Source organism: Sorex fumeus, unplaced genomic scaffold, assembly GCF_029834395.1.
Source record: "Sorex fumeus unplaced genomic scaffold, SorFum_2.1 ptg000002l, whole genome shotgun sequence".
In the NCBI taxonomy this organism is placed as follows: Eukaryota; Metazoa; Chordata; class Mammalia; order Eulipotyphla; family Soricidae; genus Sorex; species Sorex fumeus.
In genome coordinates this window covers 14529916-14552379 of record NW_026606059.1, presented here as the reverse complement: position 1 = coordinate 14552379, position 22464 = coordinate 14529916, and the positions used below count along the sequence as shown (strand labels likewise).

General features: G+C 41.4%; 1 protein-coding gene across 1 annotated transcript in view; it reads right to left on the bottom strand.

Annotated features, from left to right (window-relative positions):
• The window catches only part of CNGB3 (cyclic nucleotide gated channel subunit beta 3), a 167364-nt gene that overhangs the window by 82260 nt on the left and 62640 nt on the right, over nt 1-22464 (bottom strand). Inside the window, exons 5-7 of the mRNA XM_056108544.1 lie at nt 13202-13356; nt 9898-10050; nt 8666-8874 (exon numbers count right to left, since the gene is read on the bottom strand). Coding sequence (XP_055964519.1) covers nt 8666-8874; nt 9898-10050; nt 13202-13356 — 517 coding nt within the window. The remainder of the gene's footprint in view (nt 1-8665; nt 8875-9897; nt 10051-13201; nt 13357-22464) is intronic.

The following is a 22464-nucleotide window of genomic DNA, read 5'->3' as shown; positions in this document are numbered from 1 at the left end:
AAGAAGTTCTACTCAGCTATTACATCTACTTTTTTTTTTGGCTTTTTTGGGTCACACTCGGTGATGCTCAGGGGTTACTCCTGGCTCATGCGCTCAGGAATTACTCCTGGCGGTGTTCGGGGACCATATGGGATGCTGGGAATCGAACCTGGGTCGGCCATGTTGGCTTTGTGCAAGGCAAACACCCTACCCGCTGTGCTATTGTTCCAGCCCCTACATCTACTTTTTATTTAACTTTTCTGATAAATCATAGAAACTCCAGAATTTCACTAAGAAGTGTTTAAAAAATATCATTTGAAAACTCTACCATTCAGATTTAAGCTAGGAAAGGAAATTATTGGCTCAAGAGTTCCAATTCATTCATTCTCTCACATTTTTTGACTTCCTAGGTTAGATAGGGAAATGAAATATTGTTCCTATTTTCAAGAAACCTGTCAGATAAGAAAAAGTGTATAGGGGCCAGAGCAATAATACAGCAGGTAGGTAGTTTGCCTTGCACACGGCCGAACTGGGTTCAATCCCTGGCATCCCATATGGTCCCCCGAGCACTATCAGGAGTAATTCCTGAGTGAAAAGCAAGCAGTAACCCCTGAACATCGCTGGGTGTGACCCAAAAATTCAAAAATAAAAGCTGTATATTAAAATAGAAGACAAAAGGGAGATATTGAGTGAACATTTATCTATTTGATTCATTTAATGATCAATTGCACATCTTTTAAGAGCATGTCCTAGATTAACTTATTAGCTTATCAACTAATTAACAATATGCATTGTTTTATTTTATGATCTACTGGTTCAGCACCTCCATGATTGTGCAAAGAACGCCGAGAGAGATAGCCACAAAAAGACGCCTGTCTTCAAAAACTCTCGAGCTCATTTGCCAATGAGGCTTGGCACAAGCCTCAGGCAACTGCAAGTGAATGTCCGAGCTTGTAAAACAGTACAGACAAGCGATAAAGGAAGACTTCAAAGAGAGAAGAAAAGCAGTGCCGGCAGATGCGGCAGAAGCAGGGAAAAGCATTCGTAATGCTCGCCTGTCCTTTGCCAACTACAAGACCAAGATGACTTGACTCTGACGTCCTGATGGATCCATCACATCTTCGAGAAGGGCAATGGAGAAGATTATCCATGACTTCTACTCGGATCTCTTCTATAGCCATGTCCACCTGCCCACATACCAAATTCCGCAGGATGAATATGTCATTCCCAACATTCTCCCTTCCGAAATCTGACACGCCATTACATCAGTAAAGATGTGATCAGCACCAGGCCCAGACAAGGTCAGATCTGAACACCTGAAGAACCTGCCATCAGTACTCATCAATACACTGGCTCGGCTCTTCACATGCTACCTGTCTGAATGCAAGGTTCTATCCCAGTGGAAAACCAGCAGGACTGTACTACTGTACAAGAAGGGAGACATCCATGACATTGGCAACTATTGCCCCATCTGCCTGTTGTCTGTCATCTACAAGCTGTTCACTTGACTCATCCTGAATAGGATTGTCAGAACACTAGACGAAGGACAACCATGCGAGCAAACCAGTTTCCAAAAAGGATTTAGCACAAATGACCATAACCACACAATAACCAAACTCATTGAGGTTTCTCAGGAGTTCAAGATGCTGCTCTGTCTAACGTTCAATGATTTAAAGAAGGCTTTTGATTCTGTTGTTACTGAATCGGTCATCGAAGCCCTAGCCAAACAGGGTGTTCAAACTCAGTACATCAGGATACTCTGTGAACTGTATTGAATATTCACTACCAGGATCTCACCATTCTACAGGGAGGTGATCATTGACGTCAAGAGAGGGGTTCGGCAGGATGATACCATTTCACCGAAACTCTTCAGTGCCACCCTTTAGAACGTCATGCAACAACTGGAATGGGAAGGAATGGGAGTGAAGATAGACGGTCGGCAATTACACCACCTCCGTTTTGCTTATGACATTGTTCTAATAACACCAAATATCAGCCAAGCAGCACAAATGCTGGCGGATTTCAACTGTGAGTGTGGAAAGGTCGGATTACAGCTAAATCTCACTAAGACAATGTTTATGAGAAACGGTCTCATTCCTGACGCTCCGTTCACTCTCAATGGGACGAACATCTCCGAATGCAACAGTTATGTGTACCTAGCTCAAGAAGTCAGCGTGATGAATGACCTGGGACTTGAGTTGCACAGGAGGAAGAGAGCAGCTTGGAACGCCTTCAAGAGCATCGAAGAAATAGCTAAGAGGATGAAGAACCTCCGGCTCTGGGCACATCTCTTTGATTCCACTGTTCTTCCTGCATTAACATATGCCTCAGAGACCTGGGCCCTACACAAACAGGATGAGGACGCTATTTTGATCTCCCCAAGAGGAATTGAAAAAGCTATGCTTGGAGTATTTCAGTATTTCAGCTACGCTTCACTGAAATGAGAGAAAGAATCCGGAGTTCTGACCTCTGTCGACAGTCAAGAATCAGGGACGCTGTCTCCTTGCCAAGGCATCAAAAATCAGATGGGCTGGACACATAATGAGATTTGGACATGACCACTGGACTAGAGCCATTACCAACCAGATTCCATGGGACGTCAAAAGATTGTGTGGCTGCCCACCTGTGAGATGGTCAGACTTCTTCATCAAGACCCTGAACGATCAGTTTGAGGCTCTTCGTATTCCTAGAACGAGCAGATGCCATTGGGCTACACTAGCATGCAACAGGTATGAATGGAGACGTTACTGGCGCCTGCTGAAGCGAATCGATGAGTAACGGGATGTCAAGTGATCAAGTGAAGCGATAATTTTCCTAATTACTATTATTTAACAATTAACAGAAACATGGGTAAAGGACAGAAAGGTAAGAATAATTAATTTTCATACGGATCTCTCTCTTAGGGCTAGAGCGATAGCACAGCGGTAGGGCATTTGTCTTGCACGCAGCCAACATGGCCGACCCGAGTTCGATTCCTCCGCCCCTCTCGGAGAGCCAGTCAAGCTACCGAGAGTATTCAATATGCCAGACACAGTAACAACAAAGTCTCCAATGGAGACGTTACTGGGCCCGCTCGAGCAAATCGATGATCAACGGGAGGGCCTTTACTTTACTTACTTACTTACTTTATACGGATCTCTTATAGAAAAAATGAGAAAGTACCAAGAGCAGTTCATTGATGGACATAACTGGGAAATGGTGCTGAGTGTTTTTGTGGAACCTTGCCATGTAGGTTTAGCAGAGACTGGTGTGTCTGAGAATCTCAAGCTTACTGATACCATCATCATTTCAAGTCCATTTTTGTTGTCTATAAAACCACTTACAGAAAAGTGGCTTTGAGATGGCCCTTGATTGGAATTTTTATCCTCTGCGAGACACTATTTTCTGAAGAAAGATATTGAAAAGAAAAATGCTGTGAAAAACACGTGAGCATTCCTCATTTTCTTCTTGGTGGCCTTTAACACTTCAATCTCTTTTCTGTTATTTGTCTTGTTTTCTCTCAAGACATCAGGGAGTTAATATTTTCATCCTGCAACCCTGAAGGATTGCAACTTTAAGTAGTAAGTGATGAATGAATGAATGAATGAATGAATGAATAGCAAGCTGTTGTACATCAAAGGGAGCCCTTGAGACCTTCAGGTGAGTGCTCCACTTGCAAAGCTTTCTTGTTAAAGTGTAATCAAGTTTCAAAGGCTAAACTACCTCCTCTAAAGAAAAAAAAGCCATTAAACTTCTTTAGAACAAACAAAGCAATTAATTCCTGCTCTATATTTGTAGCCAGTGATAATGCATTTTAAATAGAGCTCCCTGAATGAGTTTTTATTGGTTATTTTTCTTCGTTTTAACACCCCATTGTATGCAAAGGTCTCTTAGAAAATTGAAAATAAAAGTCTTGCCTTACTGATTTTGTCATTTTCCATTTGTTAAGCATTGATTTTTCTCCCCCACCCCCACCTTTGCCTCTAATGGAGGTTGAAATTAGGGCTTTTTTTGGTATGTGTTGTTTACTTCTTATTTATACACCATCATCATTATTCACCAAGCTGCCAGCAAGCTCTGGGGATAGTGCTTGTAAGTTAACTAATGCTCTGAAGTCCACCCAAGGAATATTTTAAATAGTTTGTGTGTGTGTGGGAGGGGGGTAGTGACTTTAGCCCTGGTCTTCTTTGGGATTTCTCTTGAGAAAAAAAATTTCAAATACAAGGCACTTTCCAACAAGTGGCTATTTTTTCTTTTTAAAGAAAAAAATACACTTGGCCACCATGTTCATCCTGATGTTGGAAGAGTGGTTCCGCTCTTGCTGAGTCTGTGAAGAACCAACAGAGTTGGTGTCAACTGGGAAGAACTTATCCCTCTAGCTAGCTGGAAAGGAGGGAAAGTGTAGGGGAGAGAAAAGTCAGGTGTGTGTGTGTGTGTGTGTGTGTGTGTGTGTGTGTGTGTGTAGGATCTTAGTCCTCCTCTCTTTGGTGAGATGCGCTATAAAATCCCCTCAAGAACGAGAATAAACCCAGGAGAAGATAATTTCTCCTCTGCATATGCTCATCTAATCTTTGATAAAGGTGCAAGTAATGTGAAGTGGAGTAAGGAAAGCCTCTTTAATAAATTGTGTTGGCATCACTGGACGGCTACATGCAAAAAAATAGGCTCAGAACTCTGCCTAACACCATGTACAAAAGTAAGATCAAAATGGATTAAAGACCTCAACATCAGACCAGAAACCATAAGGTACATTGAAGATAAAGTTGGCAAAACCCTCCATGACATTGAAGCTAATGGTATCTTCAAAGATGCCACGCCACTGGCCGAGCAAGTGAAAACAGAGATAGATAAATGGGACTATCTTAAACTAAGAAGCTTCTGCACCTCCAAAGAAACAGTGACCAAAGTACAAAGACAGTCTACAGAATGGGAAAGGATATTCACCGAATACACATCTGACAAGGGGTTGATATCCAGGATATACAAAATACTGATTAAACTCCACAAGAAGAAAACATCCAACCCCATCCAAAAATGGGGCAATGAAATGAACAGAAACTTTCTCAAAGAAGAAATCCGAATGGCAAAAAAGCACATGAGAAAATGCTCTACATCATTAATCATCAGGGAGATGCAGATCAAAACCACAATGAGATACCATCTCACACCTCAGAGACTGGCCCACATTCAAAAGAACAAAAGCAACCGATGCTGGCGTGGATGTGGCGAGAAAGGGACACTCCTTCACTGTTGGTGGGAATGTCCACTGGTTCAGCCCTTCTGGAAAACAGTATGGACGATTCTCAAAAAATTAGAAATTGAGCTCCCATTTGACCCAGCAATACCACTCCTGGGAATATATCCCAGAGAGGCAAAAATGTATAGTCGAAGTGACATCTGCACTTGTTTGTTCATTGCAGCACTCTTTACAATAGCCAGAAACTGGAAGAAACCTGAATGCCCAAGAACAGATGACTGGTTAAAGAAACTTTGGTACATCTACACAATGGAGTACTATGTAGCTCTTAGAAAAGATGAAGTCATGAAATTTACATACAAGTGGTACAATATGGAAAGTATCATGCTAAGCGAAATGAGTCAGAAAGAGAGGGATAGACATAGAAAGATTGCATTCATCTGGGGGATATAAAGTAACAAAGTATGAGATTAATACCCAAGAATAGCTGAGATCAGCACCAGGAGGATTACTCCATAACTTAGAGGCCAGCCGGGTATCCTAGAGGAAAGGGCTATTCAGATAGAGAAGGGAGCACCAAATAAAGGATGTTTGGAGGATCCTCCCAGGAGGGGAGATGCATGTCGAAAGTAGACTATGGACTGAACATGTTTGCCACTCAATGCCTCTTTTGCAGACCACAACACCCAAAAGGAGAGAGAGAACACAGGGGATTGCCCTGCCACAGAGACGGGGGGATGGGGGGATGGGGGTGGGAGGGATATTACCCATGGTGGTGGAAAATGGGCACTGGTGGAGGGATGGGTATCTGATCATTGTATAATTGAAACCAAAGCACAAAAAATTGTAAATCTACAACTTTAAAAAAAATAAAATAAAATAAAGGGGAAAAAAAAAAAAGATAATTTCTCCTCTGGGTAAAAAGCTAAGTTACTAAGGTAAACACTATTTGATGAGAAGTGTCACACCAGAAATCTGAAAAGTGGCACGTGTAAAGGGGATGTGTGAGTTCATAGTAATTGTGAAGCAAAAACACCCATTGTGGTATCTTATGTGCCTAGGTTTCTTTTCTCTTTGGGTCATACCCAGTGATGCACAATGGTTACTCCTGGTTCTGCACTCAGGAATTACTCCTGGCGGTGCTGGGGGACCATATGGGATGCTGGGAATCGAACCCAGGTCGAAGGCGTGCAAGGCAAGCGCCTTACCCGCTAGGCTATCGCTCCAGCCCCTGTGCCTAGATTTTTAACCTGTCTTTTGGCGGGGGGGTCCGTGAATTCCCTCTTGTGGTTTTCTTCTGATGGAGATCTTTTTTGGTTTGTCCCATATCCAGTGATGTTCAGGTCTGACTCCAGGTTCTGTGCTCAGGGATCAGTCTTGGAGTGCTCAGGGGACCATATTGGATCTAGCCCAGGCCCCACATACACGGCAAATGCCCCACCCACTGTACCATCTTTGTCTCCTTGGCAGAGATCTTGGGAGTGTATTGTGCTCTCCTTTCCTTTAAGCATTCTACAATAATAATGACAAAAACTTCTGTGTCATCTGATATGGTAGCTGCTAGCATGTGTTGTGATTTAGCACATGTGGAGACTTAGGGAATATAGTTCCTAAACCTGAATTTTTTATGTTGTTTACTTTTAGTTAATAAAGATTAAAAGCATATACATGTGTAAGTAGCAACTGAACTGACAACATGGTGAGTCTACTCTGATAAGAAGGGTATAGTAGTATTTTTTAGATTTCCCCAGAGTGTCAGGTCTAAACTTTGGACTTGATTTCTCTATTCTTTGAAGGGTCTTTGGTAATGACTGTAAATTTATAAATAAGATAGAGTTAATATCCTGAAACTAATAACCCATCCTTTTTTTCAGCACCCAGTTGCCTCCTAAGGAGGCTGAGTAAATGCTAATGAGTGAAAAAGTACCTGTCATATTAAAAAAATATTGAGATAAATGGTTGATGGTGCATGGTAGAAAATATTTGCTTCAAAGGCATTTTTAGTTTTTGTTGGCAGCACTGAGGACGGAGTCCAGGGCTGCATTTGTACAAGGTTCAGGTTTTACCTCACCAAGCCACATCCCAACTCTTTCACAGACATTATTTTTATCCCTAGGGGGAATCTGTATACAATGACTTATTTTTGCATTGATAATTTATGTATTTTATATATTTAGGTGAATCATATCTAGGCTTTACCATTTCAGATTGGCATTGTCTTGAGTTATATCCTTAGGTCATATGTAATTCTGAAAAAACTTGTCAACCTGAACAAGCATGGTGCAGTTGTCATGTGTGTAAGAATTTGAGTGAAAGTCTATGTTTAAATTCTGTTTTTGCTCTTTTTCATCTATGTGCCTACCTTTTAAAATTTAATTTTATTTTTTTTATTGAAGCGCTGTGAGATACAGTTACAAAATTTTCATGTTTGAGTTTCAGTCATGCAATAATCAACCACCCATCCCTCTACCAGTGCGCATTTTCCACAACCAATGTCCCCAGCATCCCTCCCACCACCCCTCCCCCTGGCTCTATGGCAGACAGTATTCCCCATACTCTTTCTCCACTTTGGGGCATTATGGTTTGCTATACAGATACTGAGAGGTTATCATGTTTGGTCCTCTATCTACTTTCAGCTATGAGCCTACCTTAAGGAAATCATCTATCATTTCTAAATCTCAGTTACTCATCTGTAAATGGAGCTAATAATGAACTTTTTTTTATTTATTTGTGTTGATAATCTACATGATGGTGCTCAGGACTTTATTTTAGCTCTGTGCTTTGGGGACTATTCCTGGTGGTTCTTGGAGGGCCATATTTGGTGCCAGGGTTTGAACCAGAATTTGCCACGCTCAAGGCAAGCATCTTAACCACTGTACTATCTCACAGACCCCAAACTTTCTCTTAAGAAGTTGACGCATTGGGCCTGGAGCAATAGTACAGTGGGTTGGACACTTGTTTTGCTCACTGTTGACCTGGATTTGATCACCAGCACCCCCATACAGTCTCCTGAATACCACCAGGAGTAATTTCTGAGTACAGAGTCAGGAATCATCCCTGAACATTACTGGTATGACCCCAAAATACAACAGAAAATTGCGGTCTTAACTATCAATTGGTTGAAATGAATAAGTGATGCATTGTAAACAATTGGAATAATCATAGCTAGCATTTAAAACACAGGGCTCCTGGCACAGTTCTAGGCAATTTATGTTCATGGATTTATTTAGTTTCCTATTGGTTATTGTTATTATGAGATGCTATTGTTCCAGTTATTTAGATGAGGAAGCTAAAAGTACAGAGAGATGCAGAGTCGCTGCATAGTGAGTGCTCAATGTTCCGATGCTGTTGTTATAATCATTACCATTCTAGTGGTTTCCAGTAGCTTAGGAAGCAGACATTAAGAGCCAGCTACTCAGATAGTAAATGAAACAATGTTATTCATTTATACTTTTGTAGTCCACTCTGATATTCACTTATCAATATTTATGGCACATGAACTCCACTTACTATGATGTCTCCTCCTCTTATAAACTGGAGTCTGGGCTGGATTAATAGCACGTCACAAAGATAGATGATATCACATAATATGTCTGGAATAAGCCAGTAGTAGGTGTTGTCCGGTGTTTGGTATGGAAAGACGAGGCGCAGCGGTATAAGCCAGCAGTTCCAGTTATAGGCCAACGAGACAAGTAGGAGCCATAGGAGATAGACTCGATCTAGAAAAACAGCAAGTGGAGTAACCCAAATGACACGTAGGCGTTTTCAAGTCTGTCCTTAGCTTGGTGAAGTGGGAATGCTACCCTCTAAAGTGAAGCAATTTGCCATATGAGATTCTTTTTTTTTTTTTAATTTTTTTTATTAGTGAAGCACCATGAGGTACAGTTGTAGATTTACAAATCTTTGTGCCTGAGTTTCGGTCATACAATGATCAAATACCCATCCCTCCACCAGTGCCCATTTCCCCCCACCCCCCCTCCCACCCTGCCTCTGTGGCAGGGCATTCCCCTTTGTTCTCTCTCATATGAGATTCTTTTAAAACATACAGCAGATATTTTGCCTCAATATAGAATGGGAGGCACTTTTTACAAGCACTTTTTTTTACAGGTCACCATATCAGCCCTGTGACATTGAAGAATGTCCTTCTGGATTCTGAGTGACCAGCCAGGGTTGATCCTGACAGTTAGCTGCAATTTGGATAAAAATAAAAGGGAAACACAAGAAAACCCAGAGGTCCCCTGATAGGATGACTCTAGCCACAGCCCCTTTTCCTGCGGAATCGTTCTGAGAAGGTGAGTACAAAGCCCCATTTTCTTTGAAGTGGGATTCTTGAGTGCAGAGGGCAGAGACTTAGCCCACTCAGGCATGTCCCTTCATAGAATGTTTTTCTTTCCCCCATGGAAACTGTAAGGATAATAAGCAATGCACACCCTGGAGGAAAATGGACAATCCATAATAATATTTACTTTTTGAGAGGAGTTTCAGTGCACATAGGACTAAATGCTTTGGGTCTTTTTTCTAAAGTAGTTGGGAACAGAACAGAACCTGTACTGCCTTTTAATAAAGGCTGGGCTATTTTACCCCTGTCCTTATCAAAAAGGGCTCCAGAATGAATAGGGAGTTTAAATTTTATTTTCAGACTAGATTCAGAATGGACTAGGGAAATTGGAAGCCATCTGTGACTTTTGGTTCTTGGTAATGGGCAATTCTCCCAATGGCAGAACCCATCCTTTTGATGGTACCTGTGTACGAATCTATGCTTCGTGGAAGTTGAATTTTCTTTAGATAGTTCATTAGCTGCATCTTCCTGAATTTACAGCAAAGTAAGTTGTGGTAATGTTCTTCTTTTTGTTGAGCTCTGCTTTCTTGTGTTGACGATGGAGCTGTGGGTTTTGCTTAATACAAAAAAAGGATAAAACATTTTTCAAAGGTTAAGTTAAATTAGCTTAATGAGCAAAAAGCTTAGGCTTTTTGAAGTCAAATGATTCCAGAATTTTCCTCTTTCATTAAAGGCAGATGAGGCATTTTATGACATTTAAAACACTGACATTTATGAAAATATCCAGGTAATGAAAATATTGAAATTTGAAAATAAACAACAGGCTTAAAGTTCACTTATAGATTTTCCCCAAAGTGTTTTTAAATGGAACGTTTTATTTTCAATTAATTTTATTTCTGAGTTACTCATAGTGATTTACAATTCTGCTTCTAATTTTTTCAATCATGAAATGTTCCAACTCCAAACACAGCAGTATCTGCGTCCCTCCACCAATGTCCAAGGAGTCTCTCCTACTCCCACACCACTCCTTAGCAAACTAATCTTTCTAAAAAATGAGCCTAGTTGAAAATAATGGAGGAGAAATGTCCTTCCCACAGAAGCAAGCTTCTGGGTGAAAGGGAAACTGGGAACATTGGTAGAGGTTGGAACATTAAATGCCTGAAATTCAGTCATAGATATCTTTGTAAAGGTAAAGGTAAAGGCCCTCGCGTTGATCGTCGATTTGCTCGAGCGGGCCCAGTAACGTCTCCATTGGAGACTTTGTTGTTACTGTGTCTGGCATATCGAATACGTCACGGGGAGCTTGCCAGGCTCTGGTGTGCGGGCGAGATACTCTCGGTAGCTTGCCGGGCTCTCCAAGTGGGGCGGAGGAATCGAACTTGGGTCAGCCATGTTGGCTGCGTGCTAGGCAAACGCCCTACCACTGTGCTATCGCTCCAGCCCAGATATCTTTGTAATTCATGGTAATTTGATAAAACATCTACTGGCTACTATTTGACTAGTCTACTTTCTAAGACCCCTGAACAGTACCCTTATGTCACCTGCAGCCCACACCCTTTACCCATCCACCAATTCTTTCTTTCTTGGCATTCTCTGCAGAGTAATATTTCATTTTTCATTTCATCATCCTGTTATTCGTCGATTGCCTCGAGCAGGCCCCAGTAACGTCTCTTTCATCCTAGCCCTGAGATTATATTCAAGGCTCTTTAGGAGAATGAGACCCATCATTGTTACTGGTATTTGACATATTGGGTACGCCACGGGGAGTTTGCCAGACTCTGCCCTGTGGGCAGGCTATATTCGATAGCCTGCAGAGTAATATAGGGCCAAAGTTTTCTGTTGCTCGATATCTTTTGTTCCTTTGCTTTGTTGCTGTTCTGTCTACCACAGATGACTGAGATCATCTCTAGGAATTCGATTTTTTTTTAAAGTGTATTTTTCTTAGTTTTGGGGTCATGTTTGCTGGTAGTTGGTGCAACTCCTGGTTCTGTGCTAGGGGTTTGCTCTGAGTACTGCTCAGGGCGGCATGCAGTGCTGGAACTGAGGTCTTTTGTGTGCATAGAATGTTCTCAGCCCACCGAGCTATCTTTCCTGGCTCCCAACAAGAATGTTTGAAAGAGAAGCTGGTTCTCACATAGTTAGGGAAGAAATAAAAGTAATTGTTTTGCCTAAAATTGAACAGAACTCTTTCAAATATGGACTGTTTTCACAGATTTTAGCTCTGTACCTCTGTAGACTCTCTCCCACGTAAATTCCAAGTTTTGTAAAAATAATGCTCAAAATATTCATTTCAACATATTTTAATCAAACTGCAGTGATTTACTTATCATTTCTGTTAAACATGGTATACACAATTGTTTATATATATCTATTCAGTACACGGTTTGTTTTGCAAATCCAATTTTCTTTATACAATTATAAGGAAATCCTCAATTCCATTACATGTGATCATTTTATGGTCAAGTTTTCTTCTATTTTTGTCAATGTATATGAAATATTTTCATAAATGTGATGTATGTCACATTAGATATAAATTGTATTATTAATTTTTAATCTATATATTTCTAAAATTACATGAGTTGATAATCATTCCTCTTTTATGTAATTATTTTCTCAATGTTTTGCTTAGTTGCTATTATAGGTATTATTCTTATATTTTATAAGTTCTTTCTATATTATAGGTATTTTTTAATGCTCGTGCGGGCCCAGTAACGTCTCTATAATAAAATTTGCAATAGCAATTTTTGTTATGATCAGAGGATTTTTGTTGGGAATATTCTCCCCATAGACTTACAATACTAGAGAATTTCCAACATGCCCCAATAGTTACCCTCAACTGATGGAAGGCACGAGTAATGAGAGATATGTAACCCAGCTTCCTTGTATATCAATAGAATTTTCCTAAAAAATGTTTTTAGAGGGGTCCCACCCCAAAGCTGGAGTTGCTGGGAGTTGATGGTGCTATTCCCTTCAGAATGCAGCCTGGCTCAGTTCCGCAGTGCTCAGGTCACTGATTCTTGCGGGAGGGAGTACCAGGTCTGCAGGACTATGGATCTAACTGGGGCTTTGGTCATGACAATCCTGTGATCTAGCATCCAAAAGTTCTTTCTTGCGGGGCAGTGAGCACCTGGAGGTGCTCAGGGCTTATTCCTGGCTCTGTCTAAAAGCATCTCACAGTGCTTGTGAATCATATGTGATGTTGGGAATTGAACCTGCGTCATCACGTGCAGCACAAGCAGCTATGATTAGAGTGACAGTATAGTGCATGGGGCACTTGCCTTGCACACAGCCAACCCATGTTCTTTCCCCAGCATCCCATGTGGTCCCCTGAGCCAGCCAGGAATGATTCCTGAGAGCAGAGCCAGGTGTTACCCCTGAACACTGCTCAGTGTGACCCCAAAGTAAAAAAATAAAATGGAACAGAACAGGCAAGGCAAGAATCTAAATCCTTGTAGTAGCTCTTCAGCCCTCTCAGGAAAAAATCCCAAGTATAATACACAGAGATTTTTTAGGTAGATCAAGCTCTGTCTTCTCACTATAGTAATCCTCCAAGTAGCACATTACAGCTGTCTCAAGTACCATTTCTGTCTCTCTTACTGTCATTTTTCCTGGGTCATTTTCAAAGTAAACTATTTGTGACCAAATCATTGTCTCTATGGTTTGTGTATGAGTAAAGGGTGGGGGGACGGGGTTACCCAATTAACACTTTGCATATTAAAACTCCTTTTATAATTTCCTTCTCAGTACCTTAAGGTAACATTGCCTACCAGTTTGGGGGCTGGCTTCAGGTGAGGATATGTCTCCTTCTACCAACTTTCTTTTGTAGAGGGCTGTCCTTTGACGCATTCTTTTCACCAGACTGTGGAGCTGGGCATCAGCATAATCATTTATCACAGTGGCTCCATGTGCCTCTCCCTTTGAACTAAATGAGAAAACAAAGCAATGTAGAAGACTCATGAAGAGATACATGCAAAAATAAAAGGTATTAAAACTTTCCATCTTCCTTATATACACCTTCCTTTCGTCCTTTAGGCAATTGAATGCACAAAGAACAAATGGTCATTCTTGACAGTATTGAAACTTTATAATAGAATTCTGCTTTGAAGATTCAAAACTCTATCTGGTTTGGCAGGCAGGATTCTGAGAGGGAATATTGATGCTCATGTCGTGAAGAATCTGTGGACAGTGAATATGCTGGATTTTTACTTCCATAATTAGTTTATGTTAATATGACACAGTTCTCTTAAAGACAAGGATGGGCCTGGTAGTCAAATCAGATCTTTAAAAGAGAAGACATTTCCCTAGCTGGTAACAGAGCAGAAATCTGAGCTTTGAACCCAGATGGAATATTATCTCAAAAATTTCAATTTTGTTTTTGAAAACAAAGGTAATACCTTGATAAGAATTTGAAGAAACTTCTAGAAACTCAGGGTCATCCCCAGCTGGTGGAAAACAAGGAAATAACGGATGACCTAAGGAAGTGAATTCTATCAAGAGGTGGAAGAAGTTGGAAGTAGATTCTCAGATTGGAGTCCAGTCAGGCTTGGCTTAGCTGATACCTTAAATTCTGAGACCAAAATTAGAGAACCTTGCCAGACACACTCAGACTTCTGGTCTGTGGAATTGAGTTAATAAATAAGTGTTGTACTGTCACTAAGTTTGTGATAATGTGGTATACAGCAATGGAAAACCCACATTTAGCAGTAGAAAACTAACATGTTTTGGTGAAATATCTTCAAAAAAACCATACAAACAACAATCTGTAAACTAATATACTTTATAAAGATCTTGGACTTCCTCTGATATTTTCCTCAGAGTTGTAAATATTTACCCTTCCTATTTCATGTTCAGACTGGAACCCACAGAGTTCCCATTGTAGCTGCAGACACTCCTTAAGAGAACCCTAGGATGAAGCCCTCTACCTATACATATATATATATATATATATATATTATGTAGGAGTACTGCTATTTATTCAGCCACTGATCAGGCTGATTGAATTGGGCATGAACTCCACTTTACTTTTCTTTTTTCATTTTTTATAATTTTGTTTATTGAATGACCATGAGAGCAGTTACAAAGCTTTCGGGTTTAAGTCTCGGTCATGCAATGAAACACCCGTCCCTTCACCAGTGCCCATTTTCCACCACCATAAACCCCTATCCCACACCCTCCCCCTACCTGTGGGTGAGATGATTTCCATATTACTCTCTCTCTACTGTAAACCCACCATTATTATTTTGGATTTTACCCCAACACTCAGATCTGACGAAAAGGCAACAGACAATTTGTTTTCTATTTCTGGTTACAAATAACATATGATGTCGCGTGGCTGCCGTAGTGGCTGTGCAATTTTAAAATTCAGAATTTTTACCAATTAAATCCGGAGGGATTTCTGTCAGAACCTGCTGTAGGTTACCAGTGCAGGCCACCCCAGGTGGGAATAGGTTTTGTGCCTTGGCCTGTTCCCCCTGGCGGTCCGGTGGTCACCATCCTCCAGAGGCCACTGGACAGTCAGATTTGAGCCTGCAGTGACGAAACACATGGGGCCTCACGGGAAACCTATTCCCACCTAGGGTAGCCCAGTGCTGGTAACCTATTGCAGGGATGGGATACATTTCTGCCAAAAAGCCACTGGGTTTCGAGATTTGTTTCTGAGTCTCTGGGATCAAGGCCGTTAAGCAGTTCGATCAGGAACCAGAGAGGCCATGCCTCCAATTATATAGCTGAGCTGGAGGTTATTTGTGGGTGTGTCTCCCACATACTTAACTTTTGGCCATTTAATTTCTTGGTAAACTTTGCCCCAAGTTTTTGGGGTCTGGCCAAAGGCACAGCAGCAATTTGGGGGTATCTGGAGGTCTAAAGGTGCCATCAGGCTGCTGATTCACTCGCCTCATAGGTACAGATTGACCTGCTGGCGGCACCATACCCCTTCTACATAATTTTTTAAAACTTTATTCAGTCCACAGATATACCATATCTAAATGTGTGCAGATTCTTGAACTACTGATATCTTTCTCTGTTGCATTTTAATTTTAATACTATAATTTGTGCCTATTTAAAATGCCAAAGGGCCTGCCTCAGTGTTGGTTCCCTAGGTGTGTCACATGATAATCTTCCTAAGTTTTGTTAGGTGAGGTTAGAACAGAGGAAGAAAAATGGCTGTTTTTTAAGCACGAGAGTAACAGAGGGACATTAAGTTCACCAAAACAAAAAACAAAAAACAAACAAACAAAAAAGAAAGTCTCCTTATTTCCACAAAAAAGAACTCAGGAAAAGTTATTTTTTTCAAAATCAAGACGTGTTGACGCTTATTTCTCCTCAATCTTATTATGCCTAAGTAGAATCTTATTCATACATCAGTTAATGAATTTCTACTTTATGCACTGGAAGCAGAAAAACAAGTTAGGCAGAGACTGGTCTTATGAATGGTTTTCATAGTTTAATGGGGGAGCCAATAATAAACAAAGAAGGTATGTGCAGAGTGCCACGGTCTATAAATGCATCTTTTTGTGGAGGGTTGTTTTGCTTTGTTTGGGGAGTACACTTGGTGGTGCCCAGGACTTACCCCTGGTCCTGTGTTTAGAGATCTCTTCTGGTGGGCTCAGGGGACCAAAAGCAGTGCTGGGAATCAAATTCAAGTTGACCACGTGCAAGGCAAGTGTCTTACCTGCTGTATACTCTCTCCAGCCCCAGTATAGGCCTTTTTTGCAGAGTGGAAGAGAAACGGAAGGTAAAAGAGAAAGCTTTGTGGTTTGCAATTGTATCAGGAACATCAGTTTAAAGAAACAATATGTGAGATGTGGACTCTGTTTCTTAGAATTCTTGGAAGGTTTTCAAGTTTGCTCAGGGGCATATGTTCTTTAGTTTAGGATCATTGTTTTGTATAACTGCAATTTGATTTGCTGCCTTCTGGAGTATAATAAAGTCTCAAACATTTTAGCATAGCATTCTGAATTGCCTGTACACTGACTTGAGAAGGCAGTGGAGAGTTAAAGGCACTCAGAACAGAATTCTAAGCAAAAGAAGGAAGTTGTTCGCTGTGTTTTAGAAAAATACTAAAAAAAATAAAAAGAAGGTGTGTTGGGGAGAGACTTGACTTGAACAAGGGAGAGTATCAAGTTAAAAAATGCAGGTTAATGGGGTATGGTGCTGGCAGCAGGTCAATCTGTACCTGTGAGGTGAGTGCATCAGCAGCCTGATGGTGCCTTCAGACTTCCAGATACCCCAAAATTGCTGCTGTGCCTTTGGCCCCAACAACTTGAGGTCAAGTTTCCCAAGAAAGTAAATGGCCAAAAGTTAGGTATGTGGGAGACACACCCACAAACCACCTCCGGCTCAGCTATATAATTGAAGGCAAGGCCTCTCTGGTTCCTGATCAAGTTTTATAATGGCCATGATCTCAGAGACTCAGAAACAAATCTCGGAACCCAACGACTTTTGGCAGAAATGCGTCTGGTCCCCACAGTAGGTTACTGGCGCTGGGCCACCCCAGGGGGTAAGGGTGCTGTCCTTTTGCCTGCTCCCTCTTGGTGGCTCGGTGGCCACCACTCTCCAGAGGCCATTGTACAGTCAGGTATGGGCCTGCAGTGATGAGACACATGGGGTCCCATGGGATGGGGGTGGTATGGCCCTTTCCTCTCCACCTCAACGAGACTCCGAGTCGCTGCCCACAAACAGCTTCTCTGGTTCTTGATCAAGCTGCTTAATGGACATGATCCCAGAGACTCAGAAACAAATCGCAGAACCCAGAGGTTTTTTGGCAAAAATGCATCCAGTCATCGCAGTAGGTTACTGGCATTGGGCCACCCCATGGCGGAAAGGGTGCTATCCCTCAGCCTGCTCCCTCTTGGTGGCTCGGTTGCTGCCATCCTCCAGAGGCCATTGGACAGTTAGGTTTGGGCCTTCAGTAATGAGACACGTGGGGCCTCCCGAGATGGGGTTGGAACTGGCCGTTTCCTTCCCTCCCCAATGAGACCCCAGGTTGCTGCCCATGAACAACCTCTCTGGCTCCTGATCAAGCTGCTTAACAGCCATGATCCCAGAGACTCAGGAACAAATCTTGGAACCCAGCAGGTTTTGCCAGAAACCCCTTCAGATTTAATTGTTAAAATTTCAGAATCCCAAAATTGCGTGGCCACTACTGTCAGCTGTGTGACATCATATGTCATTCATAATCAGCAATAGAAAACACATTGTCTATGGTTGCCTTTTTGACAGATCTGTATGTTGAGGTAAAATCCCAAATAATAATGGTGAATCTGGTGTCAAAATATTGAATGTAATCAAAGTAGAGCGAGAGTAATGTGGAAATCATCTGCCCCACAGGTAGGGGGAGGGTATGGGATGGGTTATATACTGAGGTTTTTGGTGGGGGAAAATGGGCACTGGTGAAGGGACAGGTGTTTCATCATTGTATGACCGAAACTTAAACCCAAAAGCTTTGTAACTGCTCTCACGGTGATTCAAGAAATAAATTTGTAAAAAGGAAAAAAATGTAAGGTGGAGTTTATGCCCAATTCAATCAGCCTAATCAATGGATGAAAAAATAGCAGTACTCCTACATTGAAATAATAAAAAAAATGCAGGTTAAAGTTACTTCAGAAAATTTTGAATTTTGTCACTGTATTGCATTTTGCTATAATTCAGATTTATCTGGAAACTCAGAAGGTGACCTTATCTGGAAATAGGGTCTGTACAGATGAAAATATATAAGATGAGCAGGATGGGATTTTTAAATTTTTTAATTTTAATTTTTCTGAACAAACAAACAAACAAACACTGTCCTCCCATTGTTCATCGATTTGCTCGAGCGGGCCCAGTAATGTCTCCATTGTGAAACTTCTTGTTACTGTGTTTGGCATATTGAATACTCTCAGTAGCTTGTCAGACTCTCCGAGAGGGGCAGAGAAATCAAAGCCGGCTCGGCCAGGCTGACTGGGCACAAGGTAAACGTCCTACCGCTGTGCTATCACTATTTCTCACCAGTTCTGGAGAATGGAGTCCAAGATTGCACCCCATGAGTCTGCATAAGAACAACCGCTGTCTGTATGCCCTTTGACCAGCACATTCACGCTGGCCTGTCACCTGCCCAGCTCCTCACACCGCACAGCCCACCTCTCAGCGATATACCAGGAAGCAGTTTCCAATAGATGCTTTAGAGGGAATGCACCCCCTTCCATTCATTGCAAAGGGCGTTGCCAAGCGTGTTGAGGTTATTTTTCTTTTTCATTTTCAACTTAATTTATTGCCAGCATTTTAAGTTTTAAGTGGCTTTGGAGGACACAATTTTGAAATGGTTGCATCATATAAAATTACTCATTTATATATTCACTCATTATTTACTTATTTGGGCTGGAGCGATAGCACAGCAGTAGGGTGTTTGCCTTGCACGCAGCCAACATGGCTGACCCGAGTTCAATTCCTCTGCCCCTCTCGGAGAGCCCGGCAAGCTATCGAGAGTATCTCGCCCGCACGGCAGAGCCTGGCAAGCTCCCTGTGACGTATTCGATATGCCAAACACAGTAACAACAAAGTCTCCAATGGAGACATTACTGGGCCCGCTCGAGCAAATCGATGATCAATGGGAGGGCCTTTACTTTACTTTACTTTTATCTACTTATTTATTTATTGAGTCACGGTGAGACACAATTATAAAGCTTTCATGTTTGAGTTTCAGTCATACAGTGATCGTACACCCATCTCTCCACCAGTGCACATCTTCTACCATCAATATCCCCATGCCACCCCCTGCCTCTGTGAAAGGCCCCTTCCTCTCTCTACTTTTTTCCTCTCTCTACTTTAGGGCATTATGGTCTGCAATACAGATACTGAGAGGCCATCATGGTTGGCCCTTTGTCTACTTTCAGCACACATCTCCCATCCTGAGTGATCTATCCAACCATCATTGATTTAGTGGTCCCTTCTCCATCCCAACTGCCTTTTCCCCCAGTACATGAGGTAGGCTTCCAACCATGGAGCAATTAACTTGGCCCTGTCTCTACTGTCCTTGGGTGTTAGTCTCATGTTATTTTGCATTTCACAAATGAGTGCAGTCACTCTATATCTTTTCCTCTCTTTCTGACTCATTTCACTTAGCATGATAATTGAGGTTCTTTTTAAAACTAAGTCATCAATCACATCTTTGTAGGATGGGATTTTTTTTTTAAATTTAATGGCTGGTGTCCATATAAGAGAGTCAATAAAAACATAGGTTACGTAAGGAGAATAACACATGACAACAGAGGCAGAGGTTAGAACAAGACATCTGCAAACTGAGATATTGTGAAGATTGCTAGCTGTCATCAGAATCGAATAGAGTGACATTACACAGATACTTCAGAGATTTCAGAAGATAATACTACATACACATCAGTGTTAGCTTCCAGAATTCTGTGGACTTAAATTTCTGTTGTTTCAAGCCATCTAGTTTATGGTTGGTTGTTACATAGTCTAGGAAAATTAACAGAGTCAGCAAAGTGAATACTCACAGCAATAAAGCACAACTAAGATGGAAGCATAAATTGTATTAAAAATATAAATGCGTCCAGTTTAGTTCAACTTGAGGTTGAATGAAAAATCAAGGCCTTTAAAATGCCTTCTGCAAAACTCTCCATGATATTGAAGCTAATGGTATCTTCAAAGACGTCACGCCACTAGCCAAGCAAGTGAAAACAGTGATAGATAAATGGGACTATCTTAAACTAAGAAGTTTCTGCACCTCAAAAGAAACAGTGACCAAAATACAAAGACAGTCTATAGAATGGGAAAGGATATTCGCCGAACACATATCCGACAAGGGATTGATATCAAGGACATACAAAGTACTGGTTGAACTCCACAAGAAGAAAACATCCAACCACATCAAAAAATGGGGCGACGAAATGAACAGAAACTTTCTCAAAGAAGAAATATGAATGGCTAAAAGGCACATGAGAAAATGCTCTACATCATTAATCATCAGGGAGATGCAAATCAAAACAACAATGAGATATCATTTCACACCACAGAGACTGGCCCACATCCAAAAGAACAAAAGCAACTGGTGCTGGCATGGATGTGGCGAGAAAAAGACCCTCCTTCACTGCTGGTGGGAATGCCGACAGGTTCAGCCCTTCTGGAAAACAGTATGGACAATTCTCAAAAAATTAGAAATTGAGCTCCCATTTGACCCAGCAAAACCACTCCTGGGAATATATCCTAGAGTGGCAAAAAAGTATAGTTGAAGTGACATCTGCACTTGTTTGTTCATTGCAGCACTCTTTACAATAGCCAGAATCTGGAAAAAACCTGAGTGCCCGAGAACAGATGACTGGTTAAAGAAACTTTGGTACATCTACACAATGGAGTAGTATGTAGCTGTTAGAAAAGATGAAGTCATAAAATTTACATACAAGTGGTATACAACATGGAAAGTATCATGTTAAGCGAAATGAGTCAGAAAGAGAGGGATACACATAAAAGATTGCATTCATCTGGGGAACATAAAGCAACAAAACGGGAGACTAACACCCAGGAATGGCTGAGATTAGTACCAGGAGTCTTGCTCCATGGCTTGGAGGCCAGCCACACACCCTAGGGGAAAAGGGAGCTCAGATAGAGAAAGGAGCATCAAATAAAGGGTGTTGGGAGGATCCTCCCAGGATGGGAGATGCATGCTGAAAGTAGACTACAGACACAATATGATTGCCACTCAATACCTCTTTTGCAAACCACAACACCCAAAAGGAGAGAGAGAACAAAAGGGAATACCCTGACGCAGAGGCAGGGTGGGACGAGGAGATGGGGGGTGGTGTGGGAGGGATACTGGGACTCGTGGTGGTGGAAAATGGGCACTGGTGGAGGGATGGGTGTTTGATCATTGTACAATCGAAACCCAAGCACAAAAATTTGTATATCTACAACTGTATCTCATGGTGTTTCACTAACAAAAATTAAAAAAAATGTAAATGATGGAGAATGGGCACTGGTGGAGGGATGGGTACTGGATCATTGTATAACTGAAACCCAAGCACAAAAATTTGTAAGTCTACAACTATACCTCATGGGGTTTCACTAATAAAAATAAAAAAATAAATAAAAATGCTTTCTGTGCAGGGCATGGTGGACAAGTTAGGGCTGGGAGAACAGCAGGGAGGTCTGAACTTGAGATGTGAAAGTGGGACTCCCTTATCTAACAGTAAGGGAGGGAATAATACCATGGACCACATTACCGCTAAGAGTCTGCGTGTAACAAGAAAAGATTGGGAGGTCACAGAGTTGGAATTTGCTGACATTTAAGGAACAGCATAAGAAAGGGAACTGAAAAGCAGCAATTAGAGAAGTAGACATGAGAGAGAAAAATGTCACAGAAAGCAGGGAAGCTAAAGAAATGGAGGTCAGCATTATCTCATGCTGCATTTCAAGTGAGTAGGATGTAGGCTGAGGAGAACTTTAATTTTAACAATAAGGTTTTGTGGGGAATCTTTATGAAAAAATGTCAAAGGAATGTGTGGTATCATTAAATCAATTCTTTCCTTCCCCTTGTCTTAAGTCTTTTAAAACATAATTTTGGGTTACAGCTGGCAGTGCTCTGGGCTTATTACTGACTCTATGCTCAGAGATCAATCCTGGCAGGCGGAGGGAACCATTTGGGATGCTGGGGCTGGAACCTGGGTTGCTGGGTGTAAGGAAGAACCTTGTCCATCTTACTAGCACTCTAGTCTTAACAAGTATGTATTCAAAATCCCTTATAATCTTATTTATTGAAAAATCATTTTGGATTTCCATTTTTATTTCCCAAACCTGTTAAAAGTAGTATTTATTTTCTTCAGTAAAATCTTCATATACATATATATATATATATATATATATATATATATACTTTTGTAAACTTTGTCTTTCTAGATTCCATTTAGTATTTAATTTTTAGTTTTAGGGCCACACTTGGTTGTGCTCAGGGCTTACTCCTGGCTCAGGTATCCCTCCTGGTGGACTTGGGTAGTGCCAGGGATTGAACTCTGGTCGGCTTTGTGTAAGGCGATCACCTTAC